Below are 16,345 nucleotides of genomic sequence, written 5' to 3'. Positions count from 1 at the left end.
CAACAATCTGCTGCCAGCAGATGGCAATGGCGTCTCACAGCAGTAAAGAATTATCCTGAGACTTTAAAATGGACCTATATTGGTCTCTAGTCGAGGAATGCTGGATGGATGGGAAAAGGGTTTAGGGCCCGGGGTGACAGCAATACCCGTACGATCTATTTAAGTCACAAATCGTTCAAAGAATTAGATTAATTGTCAACAAAACACAAAAAGGAAACCGATTTAAAATTCTCTTTCCAGAATGAAATTATTGGTCATGGCCTGTCTGTGAAATGCAGAATTTTGATTCATGGACTTGCTACAGCCATACATCCCGCTACTCTGCACTGCTCGCTGCATAAACCACAGCATGTTAGGAGGGATGAAAAACAAACACTGGTGCCTGTAAACTGCCTTGTATACGTAGTTCTTTGCTCAACATGAAGAGGAAACGTCTGACCTCAGTTCCTCTTGTTCCCAGAGGAAATCAGAGGAATGCAAAAATATAAACAATAAAACATCCCCGTCAATATCAAGAGTTTATATTTAGCTGTGCTTGGAGGAGAATTTCCACTCCATTCCTCGAGCACTGCCATTACTTCAAGATGCTCTGGTCTGTACGTTAGTAGAGTCTAGTTATTTGTTTTGTTGTGCTATTTTTTCAGTTAAGAAAGGATCTCTTTATGTAAGATGGGAAGACAGACAAGGTCAAGTAGATATTGTTCTCATGTTTATGTACAAATGTTCGCTAAAAAAAAAAAATACAAAAAAAAAAATATATATATATAAAATTGCAAAAAAACCAATCTATTTTTCAAAAATAGCAGATCTGCAAGCTCATAGTGCGGCACTAAAATGACACAGATGCGTTCCCGGATTAAATGGGTTTAGTGTGTGCAATTAGTTTCTCCTGATGTACAAAGACTTTTCACCATTTCATCTTGGCTCCTGACTTTCCTTCAGATCCGCCAAATCTGCATTTCTGGGTCTGCGTCACAGCTCTCGGCGGGAGCCTCCTCGTTAATCACGGAGTGGGAAGATTACCGAACGTTAGGGCGTAATTACAGGGTGTGCGCAGACAAATAATCATCCGATAACGGGGCTAAAATGGCCTCTTTAGGGCGTGATTACAGAGGGGCTGTCGAGCGCGTTCTCCCTCTGCTAAATGAAAGAGAGATACACAGGAAGAGAGGAAGGAGGCCACTGTCAAATTACCAGAGCGGGATCGAGAAGAAGAGCCAGGGAGGGGGGGGGGGGCGGGGGGGGAGTAAACACCAATAAAGCGGTGAATAATACTTCTTGGCTGACTCCAAAATAAACACAGTGGTATCAGAACCTAACAGGCAGCCACCAGTGCTTATCTAGTTCTGCTACTGATACAGGACCAGTGGAATGCATTTAATAGCAGTGGCGTCTTTGACTCTGTGGATTTGGATTAGTTTGTGGCTAGCACGGAATATGTTTGAGGAATGTTGACTAGCACCAAGAAAATACTTTTTTTAAACCTTGAACCTAGTTCACACACACAGGTTTTCCTGGTGGGTGCCACAGCCACGGCCCCCAGGGGTCTGCCAGGGTGGCCAATAGGAAAGTAGAGGATTTTTTTAAATATAGACGATCTATAATCTATATCCGCTATTTTTTTCCTTGTTTTTTCTTCCAATTCGCAAAGGGTTGAAAACCAGAGGCTATGGCTATTTGGGGGTCCTTGGCATGGAAGCGTTTGGACTTCTCTTAACATTTATGGCTTTGGGTACTTGGCAATGAGAGCAAGTATGCTTTCATGTGATTCTGTCACACACACACACACACACACACACACACACACACACACACACACACACACACACACACACACACACACACACACACACACACACACACACACACACACACACACACACACACACACACACACACACACACGGGTAGACCACCTTGAAAGGTTTTTACCCCCTTCTTCCTTTTTGCCTTTGCTCGTCTCTCTGAACAGCAATAATAACAGGGTATTTCATGACATTCTCCCCTCCCGGGGAGCTTCCAGTGGGATCACTGTGTGGATATGGCCTTGCAGAGGCAGCATGACTCAGGACGGCTGGCTGTCTGTCTGCCTGCCGCTACACTCGGGGCGTGTAAACCGAGCCCGTCTCTCTCAGCCGCGTGAGCCGAGCAAAGAGGGAGTGGCCGTGTTTATTATGAGAAGGCCCTAAAACCGTGGCGGCCGGCTATTTCCAGGACGCAGCTTGTGTGACTGCTGGAATAGAGGAGGGGTGGAAGAAATCCAAATGCACCGCTCACCTTGAGAAAGCCTCGTCCAGGCCGTCCTCCAGCTCCTGGCGGAGAAAACAAATAGATATTAGCCCACAGATGCTAGGGGTCACGTCCAGTGGCGGAAAAAGTACTCACATTTTAATTTTAAAAAAATGTAAAAAATCAATATTGCAATGTAGAAATACACTATCTGCTACAAGTAAAAGTCCAGAATTAAATTGAGTAAAAGTACAAAAGTAGTGGTATCAAAATGTACCCAAAGTAGACAGTACTCATTATGCTGAATGTCCCATTTTCATTCAAGTTCAAAATGTATACAAATCTTTTGAAAATTTCCAAATGTCCAAAATGTATATAGGGTTGAAGGGAGTAATGTATGTTTTGTAATAATATTAAAAATCTACAAAGTAATTAAAGTTTTCAAATGATTGTAGTGTCGTAAAAGTATAATATTTGCCTCTGAGATGTAGTGGAGTAGAAGTAAAAGTACTGAAATTTGGAAACACTCCAGTCAAGTAAAAACACCTCAAACTTTTACTTAAGTACAGTACTTGAGTGAATGTGCTTAGATACTTTACACCACTGGTCACGTCCGGACTGAACATAATAGGCCAACAGGGTTTATTTAGTTTAATGCTTGAGTGTATGTGAGGCTTTCGCAGTTGTACCCTCGTGAATTTCACATCTGTGGTTAAGTAGAGCTATAAAATGCAGGGTCTGGGTTATGAGAAGTTCGAGTTCTAGCCTTTCCATCGAGTTTGCATACATTAACCACGTGAACCCCTAGCATCCCTGTTCTGGGCGTCGCACCAGGCATATATTGGCGAAAGTAGGCGATCTGCAAGCTCATGCAACACATAGTTGTGAGCCTGTAGATCGCCTATTTTCAGAGATTTGGTCTAGAGGGGAAAAAAGGAGAGGGCCAAGTATAGACCCAGTCAAATAAGTACATAGATTTAAGTGGTTAATGTAGGCCAAAGGCAGAACCTCGCCTTCTCCTGCTATGTGTTAACATCTGATAAGGCAGGTTCTGTTCAATGCACCATTGTGTTAACTCAAGCCAACATCACTATAAATATAAACTCCATCCCTCTGAATGCAACAGGTATATCACCAGGCATGTTTGACTTACAGTAACGCCAATTCTTTCCCATCTTATCTAGCCCTAGCAGCTGGTTAATAGGGCACCTTACCCATACAATATTGTTGTTTCCAGCGGTGTGGTTGTGTACCATAAAGGGTTCTGGTTCACTCTCCATTGTTTCCGAGTGGACCAATGCCGCGTTGGCACCTTCTGCTAAGTCCAGAAGGTTCCCTGTAGCCACCTCTGCAAGACAAGACAAACAGCAAAAGCATGCATGTGAAATATTACGATAAGATTTGACACAAGACCCTGCCTTTATATAGCGATTTAAATACAATCTAGACATTCGCCTCGGGGTTCAAGTCCCATGGGATTACAATCTTAAGCGGTAGCTAGAAGATAACTTCATTATGAAGATGAATGTGCTCCCAAAACCCATTTCCCAGGCGATTATGATTATCATACACCTGCGCCATGGTAAACAGACTCATAAAGGCAATCATATAAAATCCATCCTTATTAGGCCTCTAATGTGTCTCATCAACGAGACCATCTGTGGATTGTCACTTAGTGATAAGTGAGCAAGAAATAACCCTGTGACTTGCACACCTACCCGTGGAGACACCAGTGGTCTGTAATGGGATCGCTTTCTAATGGCTTAGCTGGCCACAATAGCTTAACCCATTGATACCTGGAACGCATCTGTGTCACTTTAGATTTCATTGGCTATTCAAAAATAGCAGATATACAAGCTCATAGCGCGGCACCGAGTGCCACGCTACAAGCTTGTAGATCTGCTATTTTTGAAAAATATTGAAAAAAATATTTTAGATTTTTTTCAAAAAACTGTTAGGATTTAGATTTTTTTTAAGAATCGCCTCAGGTCTTAATGGGTTAATAGTGTGCACGTGCGTGCATGTGAGCGTGCGTGTTTAATGTAGGTCAGTAGTGTGCAAACCCTAATGTCTAGCTATTCCGTAGTTAGGCTGTTGAAGTCTCTTGAGAAGTGAGAGGTCAAAACTCAGAGTTTTTCAAATCTACCTTATTAGCACAAATCGAGTCTATAAAGTACCCTCTTATATCTCCGCCCTCCATTATCCTAAGATGACCTTTCCCCCATTACGCAACCCCCTCCTCCCCAAAGAGAAAGGCTTGTAAATGGCAGAGTCAGGCTGTAGCAGCAGCAGCTCGCCAACGCCGTTCTCTCCATCAACAACTGCCCGTTGGCATTTACAGCATTTTCCCTTTCACTAAGGAGGCAATTATCTGAAAGAGATTAGTCTTCTGATACGGGGGACCCCTGTTTGGTAAGCTGACCCCTGGAAAGCACTGACCCCACTCTTGGGCGAGTGATATCAGATTCCTGGTTTCAAGGAGGATGGATCCACCACGCTAACCGGAACAGCATACAAGAGCGACTGTATTCCGTAGCCACAAGCTGACTCAGAGGAAGGCATGCAAGCATGCAGGCCAACACCTACACATGCAGCAGATAATGGGACTGGCAGGAAGATTGGGGGACAGTTGGGAGGGGGTATCATGTTTGGTAAATAAAGCTGAATCACCTCCGACAACAGCACTCACTTATCTGACAGTTTGACAGCCTCTCTGATGAAGGAGGGTGAATTCTATCAGCCAGACAGAGAGGTACATAAATATAGCCTTCGGTTAGCGCTTGCTGGTCCCGAAGCAACTCTTCAGGGTCGACTCGACAGTGAAACTATTTGGCAAGAAGGAACGAGTTTCTCAAAAACCCTGCCATACAATTAGGCTATTTGACAGAAGAGCTATGCAGGATTGGCCAAAAGTCATGCTGAATGCTTGACGGGATAAAACTCCAAACATATGATGCCAAGCTTCTCTGCTGGCCTGCTCTGTTTCCAAGGGCCAGTGCTCTGAAAAACATAGCAGATCATCCTCAAACCGCTTTGTCAGTCCAAAATGGTTCCATAGCCAGGATCCTGCTGTGGCAGGGGGCCACCGTGTTAGGCCACAAGTACTAAAAAGTGATGTTTTTAACCACTTGAACCCTATATACTTAGTTGACCAGGGTCCCCAAAGGCTCTACATAAACTAGGCCCGTTAGTATTCCCCTCTACACAGAGTCTCTTAATAGCAGATCTACAAGCACACAACGCGTCACACAACTCAACACGTTGTGAGCTTGTAGACCGGCTATTTTGGCCGAATGTTCACCCCAGAATAGGTGCGCTAGACTTCAATGTGGTTAAGGTTGATCTGCCTGAAATTACAGCCTGCGGCCTTGGGCTGTGCAATATAAGTGTTATTTGTAGTGATCCCAGAAGGGACATTACTTCTCTGCATTGACCCAGCAGTAGCTTGCTCAGACTGAGCGCACAGGGGAGCAGTTGGGCTTAAGTGTCTGGCTCAGGGACACTTAACCAGGTGACACAAAGCCTGGAGGAGTCGAGGATCAACTTCCGATTCCCAGATGGCCGCTCAAGTATACATCTATCGCTTATCATCCATCATTGTAAATGTGTCCTGGAAAGAACGTGAACTGTGTTACAAAGTGTTGTTGAATAAACACTACAAAGCAACCACCAAGTCAGCAACCAGAAGTCTAGTTCGACTTCACCATGCTGTCCAATGGGGTGAACATAAATTAGACAATTAGATTTACACAGATAGTGATATTTATTGATATTATTGCAATATTTATTTAATATTTATATTAGATATCGTATTTAGATATTTATATTGCCTAGCCAGATTAGTGAAAATGGCATTTATTTACACTTGTGAAAGGCTTGTGAATGATAGATTCCTTTATTATCCTGCGTGTTAATGTATGTATTTTTACTATTATTATTACTACCATTATTGCTGCTACAATGTCTGAGGAACCAGAACAAAGACTTTTACTTCTTATGTACCTGTACACGAGATGTAACAATAAAGAAACCTTGAACCTTGTATGTAATGTTTATTTTTAAATCGTGTGGTCCCCAGACACAGGCACACACGGGACAAGCGTGGAGAAAAACAATTGACGAGAGAGGGGGAAGGGACTGTCTAGAGGTAGTGCAGATCCCTTGTACCACTTGGTTAAAAGGATGATTCTCATCTCCTCTCATCTTATCTGAGACCATGGGTTACAGATGGAGTTAATGAGGCCTTAAGGCTATCTACTTCAGTTACCGTCAACAAAATGTCATGCCTCTGGAATCTGTCTGCTAATAGGATGCCATGGAACAGTAACTTGGAAAATGTGGGTCCTCCCAAACAAACGGCACTTCCTGTTGTTAGAGCTGCTGTCATCAGACTGTCAGTGAATTCAACTGTTCTCCTCCACAGCATTCCACAAAAAGCTTGAAGGGAAATGTTAATGATGCAGTCGAGGGGTGAACCAATATTTATTCTTATTGCCACATTAAGCCTTGTGTCCCTATTTTGGGCAAATGTTTTCAAAGACTCAAAAATCTTCGGTATACCTTTTCCAAAGTTGCAAAAAGAGTCAACAAGCTCACGTGTCGCTATGATGGGAGCTTAGTTCTGCTATTTCTGCTGCGCAACACCATCATACGACGAAGATTAAAATAGGGCTTAAGTGGTTAATGAATCTGGCGCTACACGACAAAGGAGCACTCTCTCTTCAAATATTTTGAGAACATCACCGTTCTCATCATTATATCCCCCCCCCCCCAGAAAATAGGCATGAAAGTCCAGTGGCTAATGTCTAGTGACAACAGATCCTGGAAAATAAAGGGCACCGAGGAAATTATCGTGGATTATCGTGAGATGACCCGAGGCAACCAAAAATAGGCCGGACTCACTCCAAGCCATGGTTGAATAGCATTTGTTACCCCCGAGGCAATGATGTCAGTGGGATTGGGGAGGGGGGGGGCAGGGGGAGTCAGAAGATGTGATGACAGGTTGACAGACAGACAGACAGACAGACACTCACCTCCTCCCTTCAGACTGCCCAGACTGGCCGAGCTGTCCGACTGGGAGCTGCTGGCTCCCTCCCCGTCCGAGGAACCAGATTTCACCCGTTTTTCCTTCTCTGTGTTGAAGATTGGGGGGGGGGGATGACAAAGAGAGAAGAAATAAGCGGTCAGTGAAATACAGCACAACGCTAATCATGCGTCCACAACCGCAGGGTTAGAGGTTGAAGCCCCAGTGGAGCATTTGGCTGGAGGATGTGTTTATACTTCTCTAACAGGCTAACAGCTGGAAAAAGGTGAGTATTTATGTGTCGCTGGGCCCTGCTTATAATGCAGTTACACAAATGGGCGGTACTTTGGCAGTTAGTTTGACAGCCATTACTCTAGCGAACTATTCTGTGTTGAGCACTTGGGGCTGGATGTGGCCAGAGAAGAAAAACAACAACTCTGTAACGAGCTATATACCGCCAATTGATTTACATTTTATTTGTGTGCCATGTGCTCACTGTGCCCCAGGCCGCATGACACCACATCGTGGGGCATGAATGAAACATGAATTGTCACATAAACAGAGGCGATTACCACACAAAATGTAGATCATAAACAAAATGCTTTGCCTATACTCCAAGCCCTAGAAATAAAACTTGGCACCAAAAATATTTTTCTTACAGTCAGTAACCACAGAATTTAGATGTGATGAAGTCAAGCGGTACTCAAATTTCAATTTAGGCATTTATTCTAACTTAATAACCTCTTAACCAGAGCGAGATTAGAGTAAATGGCATGAACTCTAGTCAACAAACGACAGTAACTAGGATAACAGTAGATAACATCAAAGATAGGATCTAACATTTTTAGCATTTCTGGTCAAGCAAACAGTATGTCAGTCTATCTATATAACAAAACATATGTTAGTGAGTAACCAACATACAATAAGCATAGTATAACTAGCATCTATCATAAAAAAGGCAACAAAAAGTGATATAAGGAATGAGGAGTACTAGGTGAAGATGTGAGTTTTCAGACTGCGATGGAAATGGGGTGAAAAGCGTAATTTATACTTTGTTGTACGATGTAGGTCTGTGAAAATAGCAGACCTACAAGCTCACAATGTGTTGCATCCGCAACACGTTGTTTGCTTGTAGGTCTGTTACTTTTTACATATGAGACCACCAAACAACGGAGCATATCATTTGGGCTCAAGTCTGCAGTCGTGACTCGTGACTGGGGAGGTTGGTCATTCCACAGTTTGGGAGGCAGGAGGGAGAAGAACTTTGTGTACGAAAGTACTCAGGTCTGTCCCAGGGGACAGCTAGACAGTTCTTGTCCCTCGGCTAACAAGCTGTGTCAAGAGTCATCTCCTCTCACCTGCTGGGAATAGAGCTACCCACACAGACTGGCCAACTGAGACCAACAGACACTAGAGAATTTCCTGCACAATACCACTCTCATTTGTGGTTTCCATTGTTATTTTCAGCTGGAAGGAATAAAACTTTATAATGATGTGTGGATGCACCCAGTCGTGTCTCCAACCATTAAACTAACACGCATACATGCAAAATTTCATGCAGATGTATGCTCACAAAGATTCTTATTATCTCTTGTATGTGCACACACTTGCATGTACACAGACACACACTGATTTTGAAAACTTTTTGGGACATTGTATTCACTTACTTTCATTCCATATCCCTAACTCTTACATTAACCCTAACATATAATATGCCCGACCTTTTTTTGTGTGCCATTTTCACGCTTTATGCAGACGGAGACAGTGACGAGAGAGACAGGAAATGCGGATTTTTTTTTTCACTATTTAAAAAAACATTTATTAGTCGGAATCAAGGCAGAAGTTTGAAATAAATCGGGATAGTGATGTTAAGTCATTATCGCCCAGCCCCAGCACACACACACACAACAATGCCACTACTTAATTGCACTTTCTCCTTCTCCCAGGCGTATTGTGACAGGGCACTCGGGAAAGCATGAGATCTGATATCTGTTCAAAGGACCCGGCCACAGAGCCAGTGTAACGAATGCTTCCATTAATGCAGCTGGAGATTAAAAGCTCATCATAGACTGTCACTCAAGGGCACTGCTTAACTTTTATGATGTCTTAAAACATTGAAACTCCACTCCAAACTAGATTAAAATATTTTTTACCCGATTGCGGCCTTAACAGATTAAACACTTAAACCCTATATACTTTAGTTGACCGGAGTCCCCCAGGGCGTCTATACTAGGCCCCCTCCTTTTTTCTCCTCTACACTAAATATCTTCACCGAAAATAGCCAAATCTACAAGTTCACAAGACGTTGCAACCTAACGCATTGTGAGCTTGCTGACCAAAGCCATCTCTGCATCAAACTAAAGGCAGCTGTAGGAGTGTATTTGGTAGAGGTCATCATCATCTACATGTATATGCCTACACCCCAAACGAAGTTCACGGTTCGATCACCAGCTCTTCCTGACATCATGTCGAAGTGTCCTTGTGCAAACCACCAAACCCCTAACTTAATATGAATGAAAAGCCGGCAGACGATAACGAAGGACCACCACAGAAATAGTTTCTGATAAGTACCACAAAAGGTTTTGATAATAGTTAATTGTAATTACTTTTTTACAACACTTATAACAAGGCAGGCGTCGACAGAGGGGGGCTCGAGCCCCATGACACGCAAACAAGTGTGGTGTCAGTCGAGCAAGTGCCCACGCCGAGTGGTGCAATGGCCAATTTGTCTGGGTAACCGAGATGCATACCGATCTATCTATCCATTTCAAAATTGCACATAACATTTGACAATTGAAGTAAATGAGACACGTGCATGGCATGACAATAAAGGTGGGAATCATGTATAATCTATTTCAAAATTACATGCAGTACTTGACACTGAGACTATGGTTGAGTAGACAATGTTGCATTTAGAAATGTGACCTGAAATGTGTTTCAGCTTCTGAATGTTGTTAAACTTTTAAACTAGTCATAAATGTTAAATGAAATATTATACGGAGCAACTTCATGGCCTATTTCTCGCTTAAAATGTTATCAGAAACAATTTTCTGATAACACAGACGTCAGGGACAGCCGAGTCGTGAAACTGTCTGGGCAGTATATCTGCCTGGGCCACAGACCTGCAGCCTCCATATTCTACAATATTCTACTGTTCAGATGCACTTTCTTACTTCAGTTGAAGTCCTTTATTAAAGCAGGAAGCTGAAGAACTCCTACAATATGTCGATATTCTGTACATATCCATTCATTGGCCATAGATGTATGTTCATATACTGCAGATAAATTGTACATTGTATTTACGCATAGATTGTACATTGTATTTATGCTTATATCTATTCATATAATATACATTATGTTATTAAAAGTAACCCAGTCAGACTAAGTGCAGCTGGCTAGGGCCAGACTTTTAACCCATTAAAACCGGGAAAGCATCTGTGTAATTTTCGATTTTTAGCGTTGGCTATTCAAAAATAGCAGACATACAAGCTCACAGTGCGTCACTTTGTGCCGTGCTGCGAGCTTGTACATCTGATATTTTTGAATATTTTTGAAAAATCTTGAAAGTGTTATATATATGAATATGAATAATATTAATGTATGAATAATTTACGGTTGCAGACGACTTAATAAAATGTTGCATGCACCGATTGGTTGGGAAGATGCACGACTCAGCACGAGACTGCATGAACTTCCTTGTTTACGTCATGTGGCACCGCTGTTGTGTCGGTGAGTCGCAGACAGTATGAATGCTCAAAACTCAGAACGTTGTTAGACACGTCGTGTCTGTCGGTCCGTCGGTCTGTCTGTCTGTCTATCTACATGCATGTATTTATCTAAACACCTATCTACAACATCCACCCATCCATCTAATGATCAGTAGGTTAGGCTGTTAGGATAGAGAGCTGGCTGTGGGCTCATTTTACTCTGTACGTAGTAGGCCTTTCTATACAGATACAAGAAAACAGACTCCACCCTGGATTTGGCCTATTCCCGCAAGAGACCTGAGGTATCTTAGAAATGGCTCCAATCCAAACCCCTCCCTGGGCACTCGCCTCTCCCAGTAGGTCTTACAAACACTTTCACTCTGAGCGGCCACGGAGTCTACTGCCAAAGCACAACTCCCGAAAGGACGTTCCAGTCCAAAGCCAGCTGTGTTGTTTATAGTGAGTAAACCATAAACACATTTCTTATGCTGTGTGTATATAGGAAGATGGAGTTCAGGGGATGTGCGGTGGAGCTATAGGGAGCCAGTGTGGGAGGTCGTAGGAAACCCTGTACGACACATGCAGCTACTAGACGTACAGAGACATGACTCTGTGTTCCTTCACCCCCAATCCTCTGGGGGCCTGGAACTCTCGCTAGAGTACAGACTTCATCGCCTCCCATCTCGCTCCCTCCTTCGCTGTTGCCACAAGAGAACGCCACTAGCTCTTTTTGATTTTCCTTCTTCTTCCTCCATTCCTCCCCCACTCCACCCCACCCCCCACTACGCCTTCGTACTCCCTTCATCAGCTACATTGTTGTCGAAACGAGAGCCTAAACACAGCCCTGCAAATTAGATGGGTTACGCGCATGCCCCCCCCCCCCGAACAATGTGTTGGGGAGGGGGGGGGGGGGGGTGAAGGGAGATGGAATAGTGAGACATGGAGGGGGAAGGGAAGGCAAGTGAAGAGAGAGCAGGAGAGAGATGGAAAATATACAGAGGAAGGTGAAAGAGGGAGGCTGTAGAGAAGCATGTGCGCTAATTTGTAATTCTTGATATTTGCACTCAGAAACTGTCGAGAACCTAAACGGGATCACTCACTGGATCTCCAGGCGTAGGGAAATTCAAAGCAAATAAAGAGGCCATTATCTCAAATTAAAATACTATCAAAATGGCCATAAATGGTACCTAAAGGAGGGGGATATAAATGCGGAAGAGTGTGTGTGTGTACTGTATAAATAACCTCACTCTCGTTTTCTCACCAAGACAGGATCAATGTCACCCGAGCTGCCAGTAGAGCTGAGCGCTCTCACACACACACACACACACACACACACACACACACACACACACACACACACACACACACACACACACACACACACACACACACACACACACACACACACACACACACACACACACACACACACACACACACACACACACACACACACACACACACTCTTTCCTCTCCCCTTTCATGCTTCCTTGCCCTCTCTCCTCCTCCCCTTCCCCTCGCTCTCTGTCTCTTCACCCGTCTCCCTGATGGTGATAAACAGAGACGAGTAATGGTGATGGGGGGGGGGGTATGAGAGCAGTTTAGACAGGGAAAAGAAAACAGCAGTCTGACAGGGGGATTCGGAGCCGCCAGGTGCGGAATTTGACAGACAGCGAAATCGTGCACTACCATGATGCACAGCAGGGTGCAACGTGAGGCGGCGCACTTAGCGGTGGCCGTTGTAATGCCCGATGTATACTCTGCAATACGACGGCGCGGCGAATACAGACGACCGAAAAGCTACATTTTAAAGGACTTTTTAACACATAAAAACAAAAGAAAGAAAAAAGACCATTACTGCATTAAAAGTAATCAACAAACTATGCTTTAAAAAACTGGTAAAACATTGGCCAAATTAAATTGTGAAAATAGCTGATCGAAACTTGCCGATAGAAAGACGTTGCGAGGCGTTTCAAGTGCTTGTCAGGGTGGGGGGTCCTCAATTCAAATATGATTATTTTGGGGCCCCCCGGTTCATAAATTTGATTATTTTGGGGGCCCCCCGGTTCCAATGTGATTATTTTGGGGGCCCCCCGGTTAAAATATGATTATTTTGGTTGGGTCTTAAAAGGGCCTGAACAGGTTGAGAACCACTGATCTATAAGCTCAAATAAGCGGTGCGTTGTGAGCTTACAGTATGGATTGCCTATTTTCGGCAGTATAATTATTCTCCAGTATAATTCATCCTTAAGGCAGGACAGGCAAGGCGATACGATACAGAACCCACACACACCCCTCAGGCCATCACATTTACATAGGAGTCACACATGCAGTAAATTACGTGCATGTTCTGCTGGGCTGCAGGCCCAGGGCTAGTTGCGTGTGACACCTTCCTTCCTTCCTTACGCAGCACTTTGCTGCATGTCACCTATGCGCCTCTTCACTTCACTCCATCCACTGGGGGTTCGCTAGTGGGGACACTCATAATTTCTGTCTCGAAAGGAGACAGAAAGGAGAACGAAGTTCTATATCAAACGAAAAAATGAAACTATAAATACTTGATGAGGCGAGGTGAAAAACAGAAGTGTTTTCATGCGGTATAAGGAGGCATACGAACAAGAGTAGAGGAGAAATACAGTATATCACTGGTAATTCAAAGCTCCCAACAAAAATGAGCCCTCTTCTCAACAGAGAGACGGGCCCCAACGGTGAGGATTTACTCCCTCTGGGTGGAACCACCTGGGTCGTGCCCCCAGGCAGGCATTCCTCCGCCCACCCCTTCCGACCCGCTCTGTCCTGTCCATACGTATACTGTAGGAAGGAGTCTTTAACCATGACCTAATAAAGAGGATGCATTAAAGTAAACCAGGTTTCACTGGTCCCTGGGCAAGAGCTGAGCCACACAGGGACCACTCAATCAATCAGGACAGTCAGTGTGTGTGTGTGTGTGTGTGTGTGTGTGTGTGTGTGTGTGTGTGTGTGTGTGTGTGTGTGTGTGTGTGTGTGTGTGTGTGTGTGTGTGTGTGTGTGTGTCTGTGTGTGTGTACACACGGGGGTCAAGGCTAAAGTCCAGGTTAAGACCAGAGAATTTATTGTTGGCACTTTGTCCAGGACACCTCAGTGTGGATGTAAGTAGTCTTGCGTAGCCAGATGATCAGAGTTCTCCACCTATACCGTATAGGTAGAGAACTCGGATCATCTGGCTACGCAAGACTACTTACGTCTGCGTGGAAACTATTCAGAAATGTAATGCAGACTTTAGGGCGACACTTCATATTGGAACAGTGACCTGACTAGTTTTCAATGCATTGGGCTTAGGTTTGCTAGCGGCCGCTGTTCTAGCCCCAACATCAGCGGTTCTAAAAGTGGGGTCCTAAGGGGGGTTCCAGCGAGGTGGTCCCCAGGAAAAGTAGTTAATATAGCATCACTTTATCTTTATATTTTTATTTAAATGTTATAAAAAAAAACAGATCTACGAGCTCACAGCGCATCACTTCGTGTCACACTGCAACCATGTACATCTGCCATGTTTGTGTTTTGAAAAATGATATATTTTTTTACATTTCTTCTGGGGGTCCCTGGCACAAAACCTTTTCAGATGGAGGTCCTTGGGAAATATATATCAATTTGGGGGTCCTTGACACAAAAAAGTTTGAGAACCACTGCCCTACAGTGAATGTAGATGTCCCCAGACGTATCAGTAAGCAGAGATCTCTTGGTCGTGTGGCTACGCCAGGCTTATGCTGTCCATATAAGGGAGGAGGAAGAATGTGTGGAACTGGGGGACCAGAGGGTGAATGAATGAAATGGAGAGAGAAAGGCGGGGGGGGGGGGTGTGTGAAAGAGAGACAGCACAAAAGAGGACAAGAGGAGGGGAAGGGGGGGGTCTGAGTAGGAGGAGAGGAACGGTTCCGCTCGTGGAACACGAGACATCCGTCACAATCCTCCAGCCATCGGGGGGGGGGGGGGGGGGGGGGTCGACCATGCGTACCTTCCTTGGCAGCCTGCCAAAACTCAAACGCCACTCTGAAGGCCTGAGCCACCGTTAACGTCACCGCCTGAGCCTGATGTCGAGAGACAGAGAGACAGAGAGAGAAGAGAGACAGAGAGACAGAGAGACAGAGAGACAGAGAGACAGAGAGAGAGAGAGAGAGAGAGAGAGAGAGAGAGAGCGAGAGAGAGAGAGAGAGAGAAGAGAGACAGAGAGACAGAGAGACAGAGAGACAGAGAAACAGAGAGAGAGAGAGAGAGAGAGAGAGAGGAGAGAGAGAGACAGAGAGAGAGAGAGAAGAGAGAAAGAGAAGAGAGACAGAGACACAGAGAGAGAGAGAGAGAAGAGAGGAATGAGACAGAGAAGAGAGACATAGAGACAGAGAGACAGAGAGAAGAGAGAAGAGAGACAGAGAAGAGAGACAGAGAGACAGAGAGACAGAGACAGAGAGACAGAGAGACAGAGAGACAGAGAGACAGAGAGACAGAGAGACAGAGAGACAGAGAGAGAGAGAGAGAGAGAAGAGAGAAGAGAGAACAGAGACACAGAGAGAGAGAGAAGAGAGAAGAGAGACAGAGAAGAGAGACAGAGAGACAGAGAGAGAGAGAGAAGAGAGACAGGGATAGAGATTGGCATGGAGACAGGGAGAGAGACAGAGAGAGAGGGAGCGAGACAGAGACAGAGCGAGAGACAGAGATAGAGAGAGGGAGAGAGGGAGAGAGGGAGAGACGGAGATAATAATGAAATATAGAAGCCAGTGCACATATACAGTATAACTCCAAAAAAAACAGGAACCAATGACAAACACAAAAAGGAGTTCCTCTGTGTCTTCGATGGTGGATGGAGTGTCTTCGATGGTGCGGGGGTGGGGGGGGGGGGGGGTACAACTTCTCTATGACATGTTGTTTATGTAGCTCAGAGGATATGTGGCCTTTGTCCAGAACCAAATTAGCCAGGGGAAGGAAGGGAGGCGTCATTCAGTAAACCCCCCAGGGAGCGATGGAGGGAGGGAGGGGCACGAGGAGAGAAAACCACAGGCTCCCCTCCCCCGCTCGCTCCCATCACATACTGCATGTGATACAGTACAGTGGCTCATATTGTACAAGTGAAGGCGTACTCAACACAGGTATTCTTAAAGGTCAGCTTAACCTATTAAGACCGGGAACGCATCTGTATGTCATTTTAAGATTTCTTTGGCTATTCAGAAAATAGCAGATATACAAGGTCATGGCGTGGCTCCGAGTGCCGCGCCATGAGCTTGTAGATCTGCCATTTTCTGAAAATGTGTGCAAATCTTTGGATATATATATTTTTAAAGCAAACATTTTTAACTCCAATCTTTGCTTCATGGGACATGGGGTCCCTGGAACAAAATATTTTGAGATGGGGTCTGTG

The 16,345-nt window shown here is 44.5% G+C and overlaps 1 protein-coding gene across 1 annotated transcript in view; it reads right to left on the bottom strand.

Moving 5' to 3' along the window:
• The window catches only part of ldlrap1b (low density lipoprotein receptor adaptor protein 1b), a 55,277-nt gene that overhangs the window by 3,438 nt on the left and 35,494 nt on the right, over positions 1 to 16,345 (bottom strand). Inside the window, exons 5-8 of the mRNA XM_084044863.1 lie at positions 14,951 to 15,023; positions 7,263 to 7,361; positions 3,444 to 3,577; positions 2,278 to 2,312 (exon numbers count right to left, since the gene is read on the bottom strand). Of these exons, the coding sequence (XP_083900989.1) occupies positions 2,278 to 2,312; positions 3,444 to 3,577; positions 7,263 to 7,361; positions 14,951 to 15,023 (341 nt within the window). The remainder of the gene's footprint in view (positions 1 to 2,277; positions 2,313 to 3,443; positions 3,578 to 7,262; positions 7,362 to 14,950; positions 15,024 to 16,345) is intronic.

The sequence above is a fragment of the Gymnoscopelus microlampas genome, assembly GCF_963454915.1.
Source record: "Gymnoscopelus microlampas genome assembly, chromosome: 20".
NCBI lineage: Eukaryota > Metazoa > Chordata > Actinopteri > Myctophiformes > Myctophidae > Gymnoscopelus > Gymnoscopelus microlampas.
This window is presented reverse-complemented; position numbering and strand designations above follow the sequence as displayed.